Source organism: Bubalus bubalis, chromosome 1 (genome assembly GCF_019923935.1).
Source record: "Bubalus bubalis isolate 160015118507 breed Murrah chromosome 1, NDDB_SH_1, whole genome shotgun sequence".
Taxonomy (NCBI): Eukaryota; Metazoa; Chordata; class Mammalia; order Artiodactyla; family Bovidae; genus Bubalus; species Bubalus bubalis.
Genome location: NC_059157.1, coordinates 197,526,316 through 197,548,237, shown reverse-complemented (window position 1 = coordinate 197,548,237; position 21,922 = coordinate 197,526,316). Strand labels below are relative to the sequence as shown.

Below are 21,922 nucleotides of genomic sequence, written 5' to 3'. Positions count from 1 at the left end.
TCCAAGGGACTCTCAAGAGCCCTCTCCAACACCACAGTTCAAAAGCATCAATTCTTCAGTGCTCAGCTTTCCTTATAATCCAACTCTCACATCCATACCTGACTACTGGAAAAAGCATAGCTTTGACTAGACGGACCTTTGTTGGCAAAGTAATGTCTCTGCTTTTTAATATGTTGTCTAGGTTGGTCATAACTTTTCTTCCAAGAAGCAAGCATCTTTTAATTTCATGGCTGCAGTCACCATCTGCAGTGATTTTGGAGCCCAAGAAAATAAAGTCTGTCACTGTTTCCACTGTTTCTCCATCTATTTGCCATGAAGTGATGGGACCAGATGCCATGATCTTAGTTTTCTGAATGTTGAGTTTTAAGCCAACTTTTTCACTCTCCTCTTTCACTTTCATCAAGAGGCTCTGTAGTTCTTCTTCACTTTCTGCCATAAGAGTGGTATCATCTGCATATCTGAGGGTACTGATACTTCTCATAGCAATCTTGATTCCAGTTTGTGCTTCATCCAGCCCAGTGTTTCTCATGATGTACTCTGCATACAAGTTAAATAAGCAGGATGGCAATATAAAGCCTTGACGGACTCTTTTTCCCTGTTTGGAACCAGTCTGTTGTTCCATGTCCAGTTCTAAGTGTTGCTTCCTGACCTGCATACAGATTTCTCAAGAGGCAGATCAGGTGGTCTGGTATTCCCATCTCTTTCAGAATTTTCCACAGTTTATTGTGATCCACACAGTCAAAGGCTTTGGCATAGTCAATAAAGCAGAAGTAAATGTTTTTCTGAAACTCCCTTGCTTTTTTGATGATCCAGCGGATGTTGGCAATTTGATCTCTGGTTCCTTTGCCTTTTCTAAATCCAACTTGAGCATCTGGAAGTTCACGGTTCACATACTGTTGAAGCCTGGCTTGGAGCATTTTGAGCATTACTTTGCTAGCATGTGAGATGAGTTCAATTGTGTGTTAGTTTGAGCATTCATTGCCATTGCCTTTCTTTGGGATTGGAATGAAAAGTGACCTTTTCCAGTCCTATGACTGCTGCTGAGTTTTCCAAATTTGCTGGCATATTGAGTGCAGCACTTTCACAGCATCATCTTTTAGGATTTGAATTAGCTCAACTGGAATTCCATCACCTCTATGAGTGTTGTTTGTAGTGATGCTTCCTAAGGCCCGCTTGACTTTGCTTTCCAAGATGTCTGGCTCTAGGTGAATGATCATACCATCATGATTATCTGGGTCATGAAGATCTTATTTGTACAGTTATTCTGTGTATTCTTGCCACCTCTTCTTAATATCTTCTGTTTCTGTTAGGTCCATACCATTTCTGTCCTTTATCCAGCCCATCTTTGCATGAAATGTTCCCTTGGTATCTCTAATTTTCTTGAAGAGAGCTCTAGTCTTTCCCATTCTATTGTTTTCCTCTATTTCTTTGCATTTATCACTGAGGAAGGCTTTCTTATCTCTCCTTGCTATTCTTTGGAACTCTGCATTCAGATGCTTTATCTTACCTTTGCTCCTTTGCTTTTCACTTCCCTTCTTTTCACAGCTATTTGTAAGGCCTCCTCAGACAGCCATTTTGCCTTCTTACGTTTCTTTTCCATGAGGATGGTCTTGATCCCTGCCTCCTGTACAAAGTCACGAACCTCCGTCCATAGTTCTTCAGGCACTGTTTATCCCTTGAGTCTGTTTGTCACTCCACTGTATAAGCATAAGGGATTTGATTTAGGTCATACCTGAATGGTCTAGTGGTTTTCCCTACTTTCTTCAATTTAAGTCTGAATTTGGCAATAAGGAGTTCATGATCTGAGCCACAATCGTCTCTTGGTCTTGTTTTTGCTGAGTGTATAGAGCTTCTCCATCTTTGGCTGCAAAAAATATAATCATTCTGATTTTGGTATTGACCATCTGGTGATATCTATGTGTAATGTCTTCTCTTGTGTTGTTGAAAGAGGGTGTTTGCTATGACCAGTGCATTCTCTTGGCCAAACTCTATTAGCCTTTGCCCTGCTTCATTCCGTACTCCAAGGGCAAATTTGCCTATTTCTCCAGGTGTCTCCTGACTTCCTACTTTTGCATTCCAGTCCCCTGTGATGAAAAGGACTTCTTTTTGGGTGTTAGTTTTAAAATGTCTTATAGGTCTTCATAGAACCGTTCCACTTCAGCTTTTTCAGCATTACTGGTCAGGGCATAGACTTGGTTCATTGTGATATTGAATGGTTTGCCTTGGAAACAAACAGAGATCATTCTGTCGTTTTTGAGATTGCACCCAAGTACTGCCTTTTGGACTCTATTGACTATGATGAGTACTCCATTTCTTCTAAGGGATTCTTGCCCACAGTAGTAGATATAATGGTCATCTGAGTTAAATTCGCCCATTCCAGTCCATTTTAGTTTACTGATTCCTAGAATGCCGACGTTCACTCTTGCCATCTCCTGTTTAACCACTTCCATTTACTTTGATTCATGGACCTAACTTTCCAGGTTCCTATGCAATATTGCTCTTTACAGCATCGGACTTTACTTGCATCATGAGTCATATCCACAACTGGGCATTGTTTTTCCTTTGGCTTCATCCCTTCATTCTTTCAGGAGTTGTTTCTCCACTGATCTCCTATAGCATATTAAGGTAGAGTGTCATATGAGATAGAGTATCAAAATTGCTTAAACAATACCTGATACATTATACTCTTCCTATAAGGATGAGTCATAGTTTTTAAACTATGGTTAATGCCTGTCTTATGTAAGCACTGACTATTGTGTGTGCCCTGTGGTCAGGGAGAGTCGGAGGCGTCTGCTGACAGTGCCCCATTCCCTGCCCGTGGGTGCGTGCTCCTCTCCCAGGGCTCTGACCAGCCATGGAGCACGTGGGTTGCATTCAGTCCAGAAAAAGTGGTAGGAGTCATGGTGGTGGAGGAAGAGTAGGAGAAATTTAAATGGTTTGAGCATCTCCCCAGTTTAAATTACATGCTTAATTGGGATGAAGATATTTAATTTGTCTAACAGATGAAGAAAACAAAGTATTTAAGAGTGAGTGTGGTTTATTAGATATTTAGCCACAAATATTCCTCCAGATTTTGCATAGATAGTTAATTTTAGGGGAAGGAGGAGATATTTAGCCATAAATATTCCTCCAGATTTTGCATATGTATAGTTAATTTTAGGGGAAGGAGGGTTTCATAGAAAATTTTCCTGTCTTAATTTTCTGAGTTTTATAAAATGACCATGTGTTAACTTACAGTGAGGAAGTAAGGATCAACTCTTTGCCTTCTCAATTGCAAGTCAAAAGTGAGGTCTCGATTTTCAAGATTAAGCAGTTTTGTGGCTCAGTATTTTAAACACCCAGGTTAAAGTGTCACTAACTCATTAACCCCTGTGCTGAAGCATTTGTAGCAAGAACACCTGAAGAAAAGACACGAGGTCTAGTCCTTGATTCTAACCAAAAGATTGGGAGCAAGTGATTTACTTTTCCTGAATGTCAGTAATTTTTTCATTTGTTAAAGATAATGCTTACAAAGTAGTTATGAAAATTCATACTGCTTTAGCAAAATTTGAAAGGCATGGCAATAGAAGTAATTTTATAGTTGTAAATCAACTTTTAGTCTTTGTTTTGCTGTAGGAGACAAATCATCTAATAATGTGAAGGTAAACTATTAAACACTGTGATTGATAGGAACTTCTGGATGTATTATGGTTGAATTATTTCAAACCATTTAATGCTGTATACTTGGAACTGGTCACGTAAGTAGTGCTTTGAGACTTGCCCTCCTACTTCAGAAAGTAAGCATGAACTAACCTACTTGTTTCTCTTTCCTTAAATAAATCTTTTTTTTCCCTGTACTCATGTATCAGCAAGTTATCTTAAAATAGCTTGTTCCACTGGTAGAATCTGTCTTGTATTCAAGTCTTCGTAAGGTGAACTATTGCTGTTCTATCATTCACATCTAGAAAACTTGATTAAAGATAGAAGGATATGCCCTTGAGTGAAATGTCTGTGTTTTTAAAGCAGACTTAATAAAAACCATGAATGGTGTTTAGATTATTTAGTTGAATTTGTACCTCCATCTGTAAGATGAATAAACAAAAGCCATTTCACCATAAAGGTGAAGAAACTCTTTGTCCAAGGTGGATGATATCAAACTAACTCTAGAGATAAATCTTTTAGTTTCTAATTCAGTACTCTCTTTTTGGCTATAGTAACAATAACATTTATCAAAATTATAACAAATTGTGAATCTTTAAGTCCTTTTAAAATTGCTTTCTTCGTAGTATAATAGCACAGGAATAAAGTGTGTTTCCTGTGAGAAGATCTTTCTTGTTACCTGTATACCAGTTGTGCATTGTTCCCACACTTTCCAGGTCTCTAAAGCAAGATCTTTGAATTCTGATCTTGGTTTTCGGAGATATTTCTACATCCTTTCTTGAGCTTCCTAATGAGATTTCATACTTACTCTGTGGTCCAGATAGATTGGACGCTCCCGCCACTGGGAGTCTAATCCTGTCAAACACTGAGTAGGCTGACTGGTGCCATAGATGGACAAGCTGTGGATAAAGAAGATTCTCTTACGAACATTTAATTTGTGGTTTTATGATACTTACAGTCGGTGTCATTTAAATGATAAATTTATGTAGTGTAGGTATATTTATGATTTTTACATTATTCAAGTGTAAGAAAAATTGCCAGTTTTGAGTTTGTCTTTGTTTTTATCATTGTTTAAAATGCAGGATTTAGAATTTTGAATATGTCTTACTCTAATAGGTGCCTGGAATACTTATTAAGAAATGATGCAAATCCAGGGATCCGGGACAAGCAAGGATACAATGCCGTTCATTATTCAGCTGCATATGGTCACCGTCTGTGTCTTCAGCTGGTAAGAATCCTGAGTTCTTGTGGAAGGACCAGTGTGAGTTTATGTTCTAATAATGTAATGACAATGAGAATAAATGAACCAAGAAATAAATGCCTTGTAATATCTTTAGAATCCCTTTCCATCTTAAATTCACACTTGCCTCATTAAGCTTTCTTTCATTCCCTTTTCCCTTTCACAGAGAAAGGGGACAGAAAGAAATTAGATCTCTGGAGAGGTCTCCTTGTGTCCTTCCCTTAGAAACCCCCATGCCCACCTAACATTCACTGCCCCTGCCTTGTGAAACGTTTTCCAGAAGGCATTAAACTGTAACTTTGTCATATGTGAGAAATACATGTCCCTGTGAGAAGATTCCCCCTGCATATTTAGGAGTTCTGAAAGGCCCAGTCTACTAGCAGTCTGTCCTGAAAAGGGAGACTCATCTGCTGCAGCGGAACTTTTTATTTCAAATGCCCCACATTATGGGTTTCTTCATTTAAGTTTACTTATAAATTAATATTGCTTTCCTTAAAGGGGGAGTAAAATTAAAGAAGGGTGGGTATAAAAAAGAAAAAGGAGGTTGTCATACTTAATATAGCATTTAGAACCCTGCTGCAGAAATACTATTTCCTTAGGTTAGTATGGTATTTCTAGACTAAAATCTGAGACCCATGTATATAGATTTTTGGTCTAGTCTTTTAAGTTGTTTACTTAAAAGACTATAAATTTTTGGAGGCAAAGCACAAGTTCAGAAGGGAATTTAACAAAGCCATAGGTAAATAAAGACATATAGTTTGCATTTATCTCTTTACTATATATGACTGCTTCTTCAACTCAATATTTTTATTTTAAATTTTATTTCAGATTGCAAGTGAAACTCCTTTAGATGTTGTAAGTATTAATCAGTTTTCCCACTACTATTCAGAGTATTTAAGTATTTGCTCTCACTCGAACTGGAGCCTGTCTGACACATTCCTGGGAACAAAGATGGTGACAGAAATCATGTAAGGGAGGGGGAGGGAGGTGGTTCTCACTTGGTGGCAGTTAAACAGCATTTCTTTCAAAGTCGGAGTGTGTAGCCATTCCCTCAAAACTCTTAGTGTGGGGTCCAAATTTTCAGGATAATCCACTCTGTAAGGTTTCCGAGCTTAGTTTTCATAATATAATGTTTTGGGATTTTAAAATTTATGTTCAAGTATCCACTTATACTCTAAAAATGGATTTGAACTTGGGGGAGGGGGACCAGGAATAACTGCTATGGTATGTCTAAAAGTGCCATTTCTGACATTTAAAATTCTTTTCTTTCTCAGTTAATGGAAACATCGGGAACAGACATGCTGAATGATTCAGACAATAGAGCAACAATCAGCCCTTTACACTTGGCTGTAAGTACTGCCTTCACAGCCAGCCTGATGGCTGCTTTGCTGAAAATATCTCATACCTGCTTGTGTTGGCTCAAACTAGGACCCAGAACTTTGGGTCCTAATAATGATGATCGTAGAATTAAAGCTGTAAGAACTTGCTTAATACAGAGAATTCTTTAATGTGCTTTTGTTTGTTTGTCTTTTAAAAAAAAGGACAGAGGGATGAGTTTAATTTCCCCCAGACCTGCTCTAAGGAGAGAATATGCCTGAGATGTGAACTTTAAAATGACCCGCCCTAGTGGAATGGCTTCTGCATTCTTAAGCAGATAATACAAGAACAATAATTTTTGTGGCATTTCTACAATGTTTTGCTTACTTTGTGATTTTTGGGGTGGTAAGTGTGTGTTCACTGGTCCTTCGGTTGCTCGTGCTATAGGATTTAATTTCATGATTTTCTAGCGTCACTAATGTCCATCACTAAGAGGAGGTTAGGAGAGAGTGTGACAGTTAAGTCATATATAGGAATGAATTACCTTACGGATTTGAAGCAGGGCTCAATCTCATTCCTTCTGTGCTGAAAGAAGAATTACCCTTGAAACACAGCATGTTGTGGGAGGTGGGGGACTTTGAGAGTCAGGAGAATTGGGCCCTGTCACTGTTTGTGAGACCTCTGGTTTCAAGTGCAGTAAACTGTTTTAAGGCTCTGTACTTAGTGTGTGTCACTAAAAGTTCAGTGACCCATTTGTTTCCTCTCACAAATACTATCATTTTTCGTCTTAATTCCTCTGGCCTATTTTCTGACACTGACACATGTACATTGAATTTTCTGCCTTATCTTTCTGCCCCTTTCTCCCCAGAAATACTTCCTACCATGGTCTGAATAACTAAGAAGACATGCTGAAGCTCCTTGCTTCCTTGCCCTTTGGGTCTTTGGAAATACTATATACTCTTCCAGACCTGCATAGTAAATAAGTCATCTAGAAGTGCAAAGCCAGCGTGGAGAAAATAGCCATTTTATTATGGGTGGCAAGAAATGATGTCTGAGCAGATAACTAGGCAGTTCTTCCTGCATTGTTATCATCACTCTTTCAATAATAGCACCTCTTCTCTTAAACACTTACTAAGTGCCAGACTGAGCACTTTGTCAAGTTTTTGAATACATTATCTCAAAAAGATTAGTTCCTTTAACTAGTTATTTTACTCCGTGGCTATTGTGAATAGTGCTGTTATGAACAGGGGTGTGCCAAATATTATTTTTAAGCTGAAATGGAAACAATTTTGTGATTTTTATAATCAGGTTCAGTGAAATGTGGTTATACCACCACTTTGGCATTTTGTATCTATCCCTAGGTGGTTTTCAGAAATTACCTAAGTGATTTTTTTCCTTCGAAACTCCCAATCCGGGACAGCTTGCTGCAGTGAAAACACACCGGCCTGAGGGCTGAGGAAACTGGCCTTGGTCCTGCCTTCGCACATGCTAGACACCCAAGCCCCTGTCCTAACCCAGTCAGAGACATCGTGAGGACAGGAGCCCGGTGCACACCACCCTGGCCTCTAGCTGTCCTTCTTTTAGTGGTGTGATTTTATTGACCTGGTAGTGAAGAGGAACTAAAAAGCCTCTTGATGAAAGTGAAAGAGGGGAGTGAAAAAGTTGGCTTAAAACTCAACATTCAGAAAATGAAGATCAGGGCATCTGGTCCCATCACTTCATGGGAAAGACATGGGAAAACGGTGGAAACAGTGTCAGACTTTATTTTTCTGGGCTCCAAAATCACTGCAGATGGTGACTGCAGCCATGAAATTAAAAGACGCTTACTCCTTGGAAGGAAAGCTCTGACCAACCTAGATAGCATATTGAAAAGCAGAGACATTACTTTGCCAACAAAGGTCCATCTAGTCAAGGCTGTGGTTTTTCCAGTGGTCATGTATGGATGTGAGAGTTGGACTGTGAAGAAAGCTGAGCGCTGAAGAATTGATGCTTTTGAACTGTGGTGTTGGAGAAGACTCTTGAGAGTCCCTTGGACTGCAAGGAGATCCAGCCAGTCCATTCTGAAGGAGATCAGCCCTGGGATTTCTTTGGAAGGACTGATGCTAAAGCTGAAACTCCAGTACTTTGGCCACCTCATGTGAAGAGTTGACTCATTGGAAAAGACCCTGATCCTGGGAGGGATTGGGGGCAGGAGGAGAGGGGGACGACAGAGGATGAGATGGCTGAATGGCATCACCGACTCGATGGACGTGAGTTTGAGTGAACTCCGGGAGATGGTGATGGACAGGGAGGCCTGGCGTGCTGTGATTCATGGGGTCGCAAAGAGGCAGACACGACTGAGCAACTGAACTGAACTGAACTGAAGAACAAGCCTAGAGGTGATCCTCAGGCAGTAGAGCTCAGTGATCTCCAGTCATTTCACCTTGAAGGAGTCAGAAACATCAAGAGATCAGTAAGGCCCAGAGCAGATTTATCTCCTGCTGGTCCTTTGTGACATTTCCCACAAGAAGTAGCTTAACAGCCCTTTGATACAGTGTGGGGCCCTCTTTCTAGCCAAATACCTCTTTTTAGAAGCAAGTGATATTTAGCACAAATATGGTAGGATTTTATATTTTTCAATTCTAAATGAAAAGTTCACATGGGATTATTTAAAGTTTTGCCAGTATGTGCTAAGCTGCAGGTCTGAACAGTATTAGAAAATTGCTTGTTCCTCATCTAAAAGGGGTGACATGAGTGAACAGAGAAGACATTCCTTCCCCACCAGAACCGTCTTTGTTGCCTTTATGTCTGCTCAGTGTCCAGTCCAATAAGCATGATAGATGTTCAGTTGACATGTTGGTTTTGAAGTGAATTCTCTGGAGAGCCCCTTTTTCAGATTGTGTAAAGAGGGAGTTTCAGACAAATCTTAAAATCTTCTTGCTCTGCTGTACTCTAGGACAGTGCCTAGCACCTAGCAGTTATTCCAGCAGGGCTCAGTTTAAATATTTTTGAAAAGAAAAATTTTTGTTTGAAATATGGCGCATTGTACGATAGGGTAGTCATTTTACTTTGAGAAATCACAGGGCACAAGTACTAGCTGAGCTTCAATTGCTACTCTCTCTTGTGATTGAGGCGTAGTAACATTCTGTCATCTGGTCCCATCACTTCATGGGAAATAGATGGGGAAACAGTGGAAACAGTGACAGACTTTATTTTTGGGGGCTCCAAAATCACCAGATGGTGATTGCAGCCATGAAATTAAAAGACGCTTACTCCTTGGAAGGAAAGCTCTGACCAACCTAGATAGCATATTGAAAAGCAGAGACATTACTTTGCCAACAAAGGTCCATCTAGTCAAGGCTATGGTTTTTCCAGTGGTCATGTATGGATGTGAGAGTTGGACTGTGAAGAAAGCTGAGCGCCGAAGAATTGATGCTTTTGAACTGTGGTGTTGGAGAAGACTCTTGAGAGTCCCTTGGACTGCAAGGAGATCCAGCCAGTCCATCCTAAAGGAGATCAGTCCTGGGTGTTCTTTGGAAAGAATGATGCTAAAGCTGAAACTCCAGTACTTTGGCCACCTCATGCGAAGAGTTGACTCATTGGAAAAGACTCTGATGCTGCGAGGGATTGGGGGCAGGAGGAGAAGGGGATGACAGAGGATGAGATGGCTGGATGGCATCACTGACTCGATGGACGTGAGTCTGAGTGAACTCCGGGAGTTGGTGATGGACAGGGAGGCCTGGCGTGCTGCGATTCATGGGGTCGCAAAGAGTCGGACACAACTGAGCAACTGAACTGAACTGAACATTCTGTCAGGGTGAAGTGGGACACTAAACTATGATGAAGAACTTGGGCTTTGGAATCAGAAACTTAGAGTGAAATCTTCTTTAGAACCCACGTCACACATCACAGAGTATCTGCCATAAACCAGACATTGTATACTCATGAAAAGATCACCTGCCATTTGAACTTGTATTATTTGTGGAAGGTTCATCCCTAACACCGCAGCCTACTAATTGATTATTAAAAAAATTTTAGTTAACTTTCTTAATTATCAATACAGAAGTTTTGGATCATCTTAAATACAATGACGTGAAGACAAGTTTACTTACTCCTTTATGTTCTAGGGTTTCTAAGAATTTAGTCAATCTAAATATATGTATTATTTTAATTTATATTTTTGTTTGTTCCTAGGCATATCATGGTCACCATCAAGCCCTGGAAGTGTTGGTACAGTCTCTGTTAGATCTCGACGTGAGAAACAGTAGTGGAAGAACACCCCTGGACCTTGCAGCATTTAAGGGCCATGTAGAATGTGTGGATGTTCTCATTAATCAGGGAGCCTCAATCTTAGTCAAAGATTATATTTTGAAGAGAACACCTATACATGCAGCAGGTATGTCAAAGACTATGAATGATTTTATTTACCACTTTCCATCTAATACTCTCTTCTTTTTCACTTTCTTGTATATTATACTCCTGGTAATTGTTTTAAACATTTTGATTGTAAAAATTCTAATGATTCTACTCTCAGGGAAAAGACAACAGCAATATTATATCACTTTTTAAAAAATATTATCTACTTTAGAAATTGGATTTATGTAATAGTCTGACTTTTGAAGTACTTTATCAGCAATACCAAAAAGCACAATACATTTTTACTTCATTTTGATGGAAATTATCTTGGATTGGTATGTGCTTTCATTTAACAACTGATAAATATTTTACTTACTGTACCAGGGTACTGCATTAAACATTTAATCAAACAGGAGTTACAAAGTGTCTGCCATGTGAGAACTACTTCACGGAGTGTTTTGTGATGATGTGGATTTGTGAAAATGGAAAGCCACATGACCCTGCCACTGTGATGACCCGGTACTCTCTGTGTATCACTACAGATAAAGAGTTACCGCGCTCTACAGGAATTACTACAAGGCAGTGTTGATTTTAAATAACAAATTCAAGACCAATATAGGTGAAGAAGTCCTAGTCAAGTATTTTTCTTATCCCCATACACTATGCACTCATCAGTACCTAGCTGCTGTGTACTGAGTGTCAGTGAATCAGTTTAAAAAAAAGAAAAAAAAGATGGGACTAAACCGAATTTCCTTGAAGCATCACAAGGAGCACATCTAAAATCAGGAAAGAAGGAGAACTTTCACTATCAGGGATAAAAATATTTCCCAGATGCCCTTCAGACTTCTGAACGTCTCAGTGGGCAGAGCTTGAAACCAGCCATTGGCAAAAGAGAATGTAACTGACCTGTCTGATCGTGGTGTCACCGCGTGTCTGGAGGCAGGCTGCCCTTCCGAAGTACATTGCCACCACCAGAGCGCGAAATCACATGAGCATTTTCTTTCTTGTTAAACTCAGTGAATAGTCTAAAATTATATCAAGAAAATGTGGTTTAAGATGGACATTTTCTACTTTATCATTATATATGTATATATAATTGCTGAAAGTTGTAAATATCCCTTACAGCAACAAATGGTCATTCGGAATGCTTACGGCTACTAATAGGAAATGCCGAACCACAGAATGCAGTCGATATTCAAGATGGAAATGGACAGTAAGTTTTCATCGTTTTTTTAATTAGTTTTAGGATCTAAGACAGATTTTCAGTCTTCATACTTTTGCCCCTATTTTGGTAAGTCTGGCATAATGTGTAACTGAGCAATGTCCAACACAGCTTTTTAAGTATACTTTAAAGCTGACTCAGAGAAAGACCTGTTTAGAAAGCAGGCCAGCTCAGTGTGCTCTCACGGGTGAGGTCTCAGTGGTGACGGAGCTGCTCCTGTTGTTGCCCAGGACTCCTCTGATGCTGTCTGTGCTCAACGGGCACACAGACTGTGTGTACTCCCTGCTCAACAAAGGCGCAAACGTCGATGCCAAAGACAGGTGGGGAAGGACGGCCCTGCACAGAGGGGTAAGCAGAAGCATTCTTTCCTGAAAGTTTTTATGACCTCATTTTACCTAAAATTGAACTAGGCTGTGTTTATATTTTTCTTCATTAAGTTTTTACCGAATAATCTTTACTGTTTCTTTCACCGTCTCAGTTTTTGAACTCTAATTTTAAGCAACCACAAAGCATAACTTAATCCAGAGAAACATAATATTGAAACAAAATTTTAAAACCCTAAAATCTTGAATAGTCTTATACATTTTTTTCTTTTCTTTCTTACACATTTTTATCTTTTTCACCTTTGAAATATTTTCATTCCATTAAAAGGCCCTTTTTCCTAGTTTTCATATCACTCTTATTTTGAAAAAATCACCACTGTAACTAAATTCTCAAGCCACTTTCAAAAAAAAGTACTCAAAATATGATAAATGCCTTGACTGGTGAGAAGACATGGGGAATACAGACTTTAAAATTCCTAATCAGCTACCATTGGCATGTAGTGCCCAACATGGTATATTCAATGGCATGCAAAAATTTTCTTTTCAGGCAGTCACAGGCCATGAAGAGTGTGTGGATGCATTACTTCAACATGGTGCTAACTGCTTATTTCGAGATAGCAGGGGCCGGACACCAATACACTTGTCAGCTGCCTGTGGACACATTGGTGTTCTTGGAGCCCTTCTGCAGTCAGCAGCATCTATGGATGCAAACCCAGCCATGGTGGACAATCACGGATACACAGCACTTCACTGGGCCTGCTACAATGGTTAAGTACACAGACCCGCATCCCCTGCCCGCTATGCTGTATACCAGAGAGACAGCTAACTGTTAACACGTTCTGACTTCCATGAGAGTGTATCGAATTCTAGACTGGAATCTGCATATGCTCTGTGAGCACTCTGCAAGTTAAGATCCTTATATCAACAGTAACATGTATGTTCAACATTTTAAGAGAATGAAGTCCTAGTAGAATAGATGATAGAAGTAGAAACTAGAAACTTTCACAGTGAAGTGAACTTGGCTTCATGGTTATGACAGGCTGACTTTTAGCCTCCAGGAAAATAATTGTCGCCATTAGTCCTTTTACAGGTAATCTCACCAAAGGTCAGTGAGAGAAATATAAAGCTATTTTTAAAGGACAGGTGTTAAAAACAGGATTGGGCTTCTGAAATGTCACTAAAATAATTTAAGTAACAGCACATTGAGAGATTTGCTCATCTTAGATAACAGTTGATTATATTACATATAGTGTAAAATATCAGTTGTGTCAAAGTATGTGCTTAGGGTATTATCAAGGACATGAAGGATTTTTTATTTGTTGTTTTGAATCTCAATGTAGCATTCAGGTTATTGTTAGTCATAAGAACATATCTACAAAACTAGCTGACAATTCTAACAACTTTCCCTCAAAATGTACAGAAAATAGAAATTACCTGTTTATATAATATCCACTTGCTTAAAAAAAAAAAATATAGTGGCTGTTGTAAACTTCAGCTAACTGCCTTGCCACAGAGGAGACGTCTATCTTTTTGTAATTGTTTCGCATGATTCTTTTACTGGGAACCATTTTGAGAAATAATTGTTGAGTTGCAGTAAAAGAGGAGAAATACGAATCTTGCAAAGTTATATTAATAATTTAATCAAACATTTTCATGAGCATTTTCTAGATACACTATTTTAATTTTCATATTAATCCTTGTATCAGAATTGAGAGCTCTATTCTTTTCTTCTGAGAAAGCATTGCTTGCTTCTTGAGGATTGACCACATTTGGTCATTTTGCAACTCTGAGTACTGATTGTTGTTGTTGTTGTTTAGTCACTCAGTCATATGTGACTCTGCAACCCCATGGACTGCAGCACGCCAGGCCTCCCTGTCCATCACCATCTCCTGGAGCTGGCTCAAAGTCGTGTCCATTGAGTCAGTGATGCCATCCAGCCATCTCATCCTCCGTCTTCCCCTTCTCCCACCTTCAATCTTTCCCAGCGTCAGGGTCTTTTCTAATGAGTCAGCTTTTCGCATCAGGTAGCCAAAGTATTTGAGCTTCAACTTCAGCATCAGTCCTTCCAGTGAATATTCAGGATTGATTTCCTTAAGGATTAACTGGTTTGATCTCTTTGCAGTGCAAGGAACTCTGAAGAGTCTTCTCCAACACCACAGTTCAAAAGTATCAGTTCTTTGATGCTCAGCCTTCTTTATGGTCCAACTCTCACATCCATACCTGACTACTGGAAAAACCATAGCTCTGACTAGACAGACCTTTGTTGGCAAAGTAATGTATCTGCTTTTTAATATACTGTCTAGGTTTGTCATAGCTTTTCTTCCAAGAAGCAAGCATCTTTTAATTTCATGGCTGTAGTCACCATCTGCAGTGAGTTTGGAGCCCCAAAAATAATGTCTGTCACTGTTTGCATTGTTTCCCCATCTATTTGCCATGAAGTGATGGTACCAGATACCATGATCTTCCTTTTTTGAACGTTGAGTTTTAAGCCAGTTTTTTCACTCTCCTCTCTCACCTTCATCAAGAGGCTCTTTAGTTCCTCTTTGCTTTCTGCGATAAGGGTGGTGTCATCTTCATATCTGAAGTTATTGATATTTCTCCTGGCAATCTAGATTCCAGCTTAAGCTTCATCCCGGCAATTCATGTGATGTACTCTGCACAGAAGTTAAATAAGCAGGGTGACAGTATACAGCCTTGACAGACTCTTTTCCCAATTTTGAGCCAGGCCTTTTTTCCATGTGTGGTTCTAACTGTTGCTTCTTGACCTGCACACAGGTTTCTCAAAAGGCAGGTCAGGTGGTCTGGTATTCCTGTCTCTTTAAGAATTTTCCACAGTTTGTTGCAGTACACACAGTCAAAGGCTTTAAGCGTAGTCAGTGAAGCAGAAGTAGGTGTTTTTCTGGAACTCTCGTGCTTTTTCTGTGATCCAGCAGATGTTGGCAATATGATCTCTGGTTCCTCTGCCTTTTCTAAATCCATCTTGAACATCTGGAATTTCTTGGTTAAAGTACTGTTGAAGCCTAGCTTAGAGAATTTTGAGCATTATTTTGCTAGCATGTGAGATGAGTACAATTGTGCGGTAGTTTTGAGCATTCTTTGGCATTGCCTTTCTTTGGGATTGGAATGAAAACTGACCTTTTCCAGTCCTATGGCCACTGCTGAGTTTTTCCAAATTTGCTGGCATATTGAGTGCAGCACTTTCACAGCATCATCTTTTAGGATTTGAAATAGCTCAGCTGGAAATCCATCACCTCCACTAGCTTTGTTCGTAGTGATGCTTCCTAAGGCCCACTTGACTTCACTTTCCAGGATGTCTAGTTCTAGGTGAGTGATCACACCATCACGTACCATGGAAAACTTGAATAGTTAAATATATTCCTAATTCAAAAGCTTAGTCAGTGTCATTTTTTTTTTACTATACCAGATCTTTAGCCAGAGCAGATTTGAAACTATAAAAACCTTTGGATTTCAGCTCTTCCTTTGCATTACAGTGTAATTTGACATCTTACAAGTATAGGAAAAATCAAATAGGAGTAAGACATCTAGACATGGGAAATTTATTTAAGAAATCAGTGAGATAAAACTATTTTGAAGCAGACTTTTATTGGGTTTTTTTTTTGATCAGTGAGAATTAGCTCTTGGAAACATCATACAGTAAGGTATTTTTTCCTCGGGTAGAGCATTTAGTTGTAAAAATACTGCTGTAACTGTCCTTTGGAGAGTTGGTATTTATTATTATAACATTCCTACCAGGTCCTTCTGGAGAACATGGTTTTCTTTAAGTGAGTTCCCTACTCCATCACTGCTGAATTTAGCCTCTCTGAGCACATTGTATACAAGACAAAATTTTGCCCAAACTACATGCTGGGTTGCCATTTAAAGATCATAACAGATGTGTCTAATTTCCAGGTTCTAGTAGAATTGGTAATGATTCTGAATTGAGCTGGAAGGAATTAGATGTGTGTTGCCTCTATGTACAGAGAATGTAAAGGCAGTGTAAAATTAATACCATATTTACAGCCAAAAGGCTATTTTATAATTTTGGCATTCTGAGAGTAGAATATGTAAATAGTTTTACTTTGACTAGTAATTGTACAGCTGAAAAGAAAATTGGAAGCACTCCAACAGAACAGAAAACACTCTCTTAAAATGGATTGATGGCAACACTTTAGAAGAGAACTGGTTATACATACTCAGCTTTAACATTCAGATTTTGGTTTGTGGAGTCATTTAGCCACAGAACTAAGAATATTTACATGATCTCATGTGTTCCTTTCAAAAATGTATCAAATTTTTTTGATGCTTTTAAGCATCTGCAAAATATCCCTCTAAAACATGAGGAGACCAGTTTTCTCCTTCTTTTATAACCCAGGACACAAAGTGAAGTTTTTCAGCTTAACATGATCCAGCGATGACTGCTGGCCCCAGGACTCCCTTTTAGCTGTCCACAGTCTGCTCAGGCGGTGACTCCCACATCTTTCTGTTTCAGAATCTGTGGCTTATAGCTATTAATATTTACTGTATGGTAAATTAGGACTGAGAAATTTAAGGATGTTTATTTTAAAATAATAATAAATCTATTACATGTTAATATAAATAGCATTTTTATGAGAAAATAACTATTTTTAAAAAAATACAGTAGCAAATTTCTTTGATGGCTTGTTTTAAGAAAAGAATAGTTTGCAGTCCCACCCTGGAGCTCCCAGACCACACCTTGAGAACTGCTATCCCAGGAAAATAGGAAACCCTCAAATCAATACTGGACCATTGTCCTTCGCTACTTCTTGGCCATGAGTTAACATTTGGAGAGGGAGAGTTAAAGCAGGGTTTCTCAGCACTGTTGACATTTGGGGCCAGACAATGTTTAATCCTTTGTTGTGACTGTCCTGTGCTTGCAAGAGGTTGAGCAGCAGCCCTGCCTTTTGCCCACTAGATGCCACAGCACTTTGCTACCCCATCTCCAATGTCATAAGCAGAAATGTCTCTAGATGTGGCCAGATGTCCTCTGAGGGCTAAAATTGCTCCAGGTGAGAACCAATAGATGAAAGAACTCACAGGTGACGGAGCATAACCACAGGTTTCCTAAAACATACTTTCTTCTCCTGGTAGAAACGATTATAGTGTAACAATTAAGTTGAACTGGTGTTTGAGAATGCTGGGGTAATTAGAAAAGAAATAAAGCATCACTTTGTTAACCAAATATTAAGCCATGGAAATAAATTAAGAGGCTCTTTAAGAATCTACTTTATTCCTAATGTGGATCCCAAATGACTAACAAGGTAGAAGCAACATTTAATTTTCCATCATTAATACAGCAATGGGGGTACTTTTACTAAAACCCCGGCTTTGAAAATTGGGTTTAAGACAATCTGAGGTTTGGGTTTTCCCATTTTTAAAGTTGTTATTAAAAACTGTGCGCCTGGGGGCTTCCCTGGTGGCTCAGTGGTAAAGAATCCGCCTGCCAGTGCTGGAGACATGGGTTTAGTCCCTGATGGAGAATATTGTTGAGCCTGTGCTCTAGAGCCTGGAGCCGCCTAAAGCCCATGCTCTGCAACAAGAGGAACCTTAACACCACGACTGCAGAGTAGCCCCTGGTCTCTGCAACTAGAGAAAAGCCTGCACAGCAGTGAAGACAGAGCACAGCCAAAAATAAATAAAATTGTTGAAAAAAAGAAAAAGTATGGACCTGATACTTACTAGTAATCAGTTATGCCCTTTAGCCCAGCAGTATCATTTCCAGAAAATTGTTGTTGGAAATACAAAAGAAATAAATACTTTTCTCTTTAAGATCTGAAATATTTCATTTATAACATTGATGATTATATCACAAAGAAAAACTAGCAGTCACCTTGAAATCCATAATTAGAGATTAAATCATTTATGATACGTTCTGATACTGTGACGTTCTCCCAAACATTCAGCAATAGGATGTCTACATATACTACTGTGAAAAGACATATAGTTTTTTAAGTAAAAAACAAGTTGCAGAATGTCCCAGTTGCATAAAAATGAAAAAGTATGTGTTATGTACATGCAGTTGTATACGCCTAAAAATGTTCTGGAACTGTAAGGCAGTAGGTCCAGAGAGTAGAACTGGGAGTGGGGACAGGGACGTGTACTTTTTTTCCTCTAAACACTTCTGTAAAATAATACCATTGGCTCATTCCTATAACCAGAAAATATTTCCATTCTGAAGTTAATTATGCTCCATAAATAGTTGTTCCCTGGTTGCTTACTAGTAAAGAGCCTGCCTGCCAATGCAGGAGCACAGGTTCAGTCCCTGGATCGGTGAGATCCCCTGAGAAGGAAAGGGCAACCCCCGCCAGTATTGTTGTTGCTTGGAAAATCCCAGGACAGAGAAGCCTGGTGGGCTACAATCCATGGGCTCTCAGAGAGTCAGACGTGACTTAGCTACTAAAACAACAATGTTACGTAAATATATATTATTTTGAAAGTTACACTGCTGCTGCTGCTAAGTCGCTTCAGTCGTGTCCAACTCTGTGCGACCCCGTAGACGGCAGCCCACCAGGCTCCCCGTCCCTGGGATTCTCCAGGCAAGAACACTGGAGTGGGTTGCCATTTCCTTCTCCAATACAGGAAAGTGAAAAGTGAAAGTGAAGTCGCTCAGTCGTGTCCAACCCTCAGCGACCCCATGGACTGCAGCCTTCCAGGCTCCTCCGTCCATGGGATTCTCCAGGCAAGAGTACTGGAGTGGGGTGCCACTGCCTTCTCCGAAAGTTACACTATTTATATGTAAATAGGTCATTTCAAGAAATAATGCCCAAATAACTCTTAATTGGTCACCATGGAAAAAGTGAGACTAATTTTTGTCCCCCACAAAGTATTTGTCATGTCAATAATAAACTGCTGAAGTTGTACTTTGGATCTCAAAGTGCCTAAAACTGTGATGTTTAATGGGTTCAGTGAACTGAACTGACGACTTGTAATCCATGTAAAGCCTTTTTTTAATCTGTTGGGATATGTGGATATGTATGGACACCTCAGTATCTTCTTGGGATTTTAATATCTGATTCCCATTTACTTATCTAGGTCATGAGACATGTGTAGAACTCCTTTTAGAACAAGACGTTTTCCAGAAAACAGAAGGAAATGCTTTCAGTCCGTTGCATTGTGCTGTGTAAGTAAAGGCAGAATGAATCGCATTTGATTTGAATATTTAAGAAATAGAGCATAGCTTTGAGAGTGATCACCTTGTTACCTTCACAGAATAAATGACAACGAAGGTGCTGCTGAGATGTTAATTGATACATTAGGCTCCAGCATTGTGAACGCCACAGATTCAAAAGGAAGGTAGGAATTCAACCATGTAGAAAATTTCATTAGATATTAGATTAATATGGGAGAATTTAAAGAAACCCCATTATTACCTAAAGGTTGGTTTTATATTTACAAGTATAAATTGTTACAAAATCTTAATTATATTCTCATTATAAAAGGCTTTTCTACCTTGACCAGGAAAACTGGCTAAAGATTTCCCTTTGTTAAAAACATATGTTCCTGTTAGGCTTCCCAGGTGGCATGCATGATAAAGAACCTGCCTGCCAACGCAGGAGATGGAAGGACTCCTGTCCGTCAGGAAGGTCCCCTGGAGCAGGGCATGGCAACCCACTCCAGCATTCTTGCCTGGAGACTCCCCTAGATAGAGGAGCCTGGTGGGCCACAGGCCATAGAGTTGCCAGGAGTCGAACACAACTGAAGCAACTTAGCACGTGCTTGTTACCCAAAGGCTCTTTGTTGTTATTGTTTGTGTTTTTGTTTGGCTGTGTTGAGTCTTAATTGTGGCAGCGTTTGTGTTGTGACTCAAGGACTCTAGTTGTGGTACACAGCCTCTGAGTGTGTGGACTCAGTAATTGTGGCACACAGGCTCAGTGGGATCCTAGTTCCTCCACCAGGGATCGAACGCTCATCCTCTGCATTGCAAGGCAGATTCTTTTTTTTTTTTTTTTTTTTAATGTGTTTGGTTGTGTCCAGTCTCAGTACACAGGCCCTGTGGCATGTGGGATCTTAGTTCATGAACCAGGAATTGAACCTGTGTTGCCTGCATTGCAAGATGGATTCTTAACCACTGGACCACCAGGGAGTCCCCCTAAAGACTGTTTTTAATAAAGTTAACAGATTCTAATTATGAAGAGCCCGATAGTTGTAATAGATGACAGTATTTGGGGCCGGATTTGTTTCTTTCAAAGGTTGCTTTAATGATGTAATTTTTTTTGGCAGTTTCATAATTTACCCATATTAGTTTACCTAAATAATAGTTATCAAAAATACAAATTTTTGTGGCAGGAATCAGTAAGCCTATTTGTATCCAGGCAATGGTTTTATAGCCTGGTATGTAAATCCTTGAAAGTTGCTTGTCATAAATTAAGAATATACACGCACAGATTTAGCCCAGTCTTTGCATTTCTCTGTGGGCAGAACTCCTCTGCACGCAGCCGCCTTCACAGACCATGTGGAGTGTCTGCAGCTTCTGCTCAGCCATAATGCTCACGTGAACTCTGTGGACTCCTCTGGGAAAACACCTCTCATGATGGCTGCAGAAAACGGACAGACAAACACAGTTGGTAAAGAAACCGCTTGAGGCTTTTGTTGTTCTAAGTGTGAATGTTGCTTATGTACAATATAGCTTCCACTCTGGTTCATTGAATTTTCCATTAGTTATCTCACCATTCCTCAGACTTAAACCCTTTTACCTGCCTACACTCATGTGTTCTTTTAGGCCCACAGTGTTTTCACTTGCTCTCGTGTTAGCAGGCAGTGTTAGGATGGTCAAGAAGCCTGACTCTGGAGTCAGACTGAATGTGAGTCCTGGATCTGCCAGCTGGATGGCCTCATGCCTCAGTGTTTCCATCCGTACAGTGACAAAAGTAACAGTACCTATCACAGGGGTGTTCTGAGAGGTGAATGCGTTACTGTAAATCTAGAGCACTTAGAACAGGCTGAAATACAGTAAGCGCTCACAGAATGAGTGTCAGTTGCTGTTCTTGTCTGTTCCTTGTACAACACACACACACACACGAGAATATAATGTAGACCTTTATATTGCAGTGTGTTTTTGCACTTACGTTTTTGCCAGAGGGATATTTTTCCTTTCTGTCTTCATTTCTCTACAGTGAGTTATTAGTAATCTGAGGTGTATGTTCATATACAAAAGAGTTGATACAATTTTTCCTCCCAGAGATGCTGGTCAGCAGTGCTAGTGCAGATCTGACTTTACAAGATAACAGTAAAAACACCGCCCTCCATTTGGCTTGCAGCAAGGTAGGTACACATCTTAATATTTTTTGATTGTTAATATCGACAGTGGCATTTAAGGTTTTTCCACTTAACTAAAATGAACAGAGCTAGGGACCAAACCTGTCTAACAATCACTGGCATCAGATTTCTTGGAAAAAATATTTACTTATGTGTGAAGCACCATGGTACATGAAATTTCCAGTAAGCCAAGCAAGTTTTGGACCACAGGCTTAAATGTAATTATTGTCTTTCTCTAATGTCTCTAACCTTAAATATTCTTGTCCTCTTCTGTAACCCCATTACACCAATTCATGTTTGGATGTATATTTAAGACATTAGCCAAGAAAATGCATAGCATATGAATGGTGGTATATATATATATATATATATATGTATGTATATAAAAAATACGGATGACGACTGGGGTGTATTGAGTGTATAAAGTTATCTTTGATGGTGCCGACGTTTTTAAGAGTTATTTGTCATAATTTTAGGGTCATGAAACTAGTGCCTTGTTAATACTGGAAAAGATAACAGATAGAAACCTCATCAATGCAACCAATGCAGCTTTGCAAACGTGAGTACTTCCAG

At 39.4% G+C, this 21,922-nt stretch overlaps 1 protein-coding gene across 8 annotated transcripts in view; it reads left to right on the top strand.

The window, feature by feature from the left end:
• The window catches only part of ANKRD28 (ankyrin repeat domain 28), a 215,163-nt gene that overhangs the window by 183,036 nt on the left and 10,205 nt on the right, over positions 1-21,922 (top strand). For 7 of the 8 annotated variants that reach the window (XM_025294166.3, XM_006048732.4, XM_044948609.2 and 4 more), the window contains 12 exons: positions 4,756-4,867; positions 5,708-5,734; positions 6,154-6,228; positions 10,370-10,571; positions 11,657-11,744; positions 11,984-12,101; positions 12,624-12,843; positions 19,127-19,214; positions 19,304-19,387; positions 20,513-20,658; positions 21,273-21,355; positions 21,826-21,908. In XM_025294166.3, coding sequence (XP_025149951.1) covers positions 4,756-4,867; positions 5,708-5,734; positions 6,154-6,228; positions 10,370-10,571; positions 11,657-11,744; positions 11,984-12,101; positions 12,624-12,843; positions 19,127-19,214; positions 19,304-19,387; positions 20,513-20,658; positions 21,273-21,355; positions 21,826-21,908 — 1,326 coding nt within the window. The remainder of the gene's footprint in view (positions 1-4,755; positions 4,868-5,707; positions 5,735-6,153; positions 6,229-10,369; positions 10,572-11,656; positions 11,745-11,983; positions 12,102-12,623; positions 12,844-19,126; positions 19,215-19,303; positions 19,388-20,512; positions 20,659-21,272; positions 21,356-21,825; positions 21,909-21,922) is intronic. The other variant, XM_045166825.1, reaches the window with a different exon arrangement.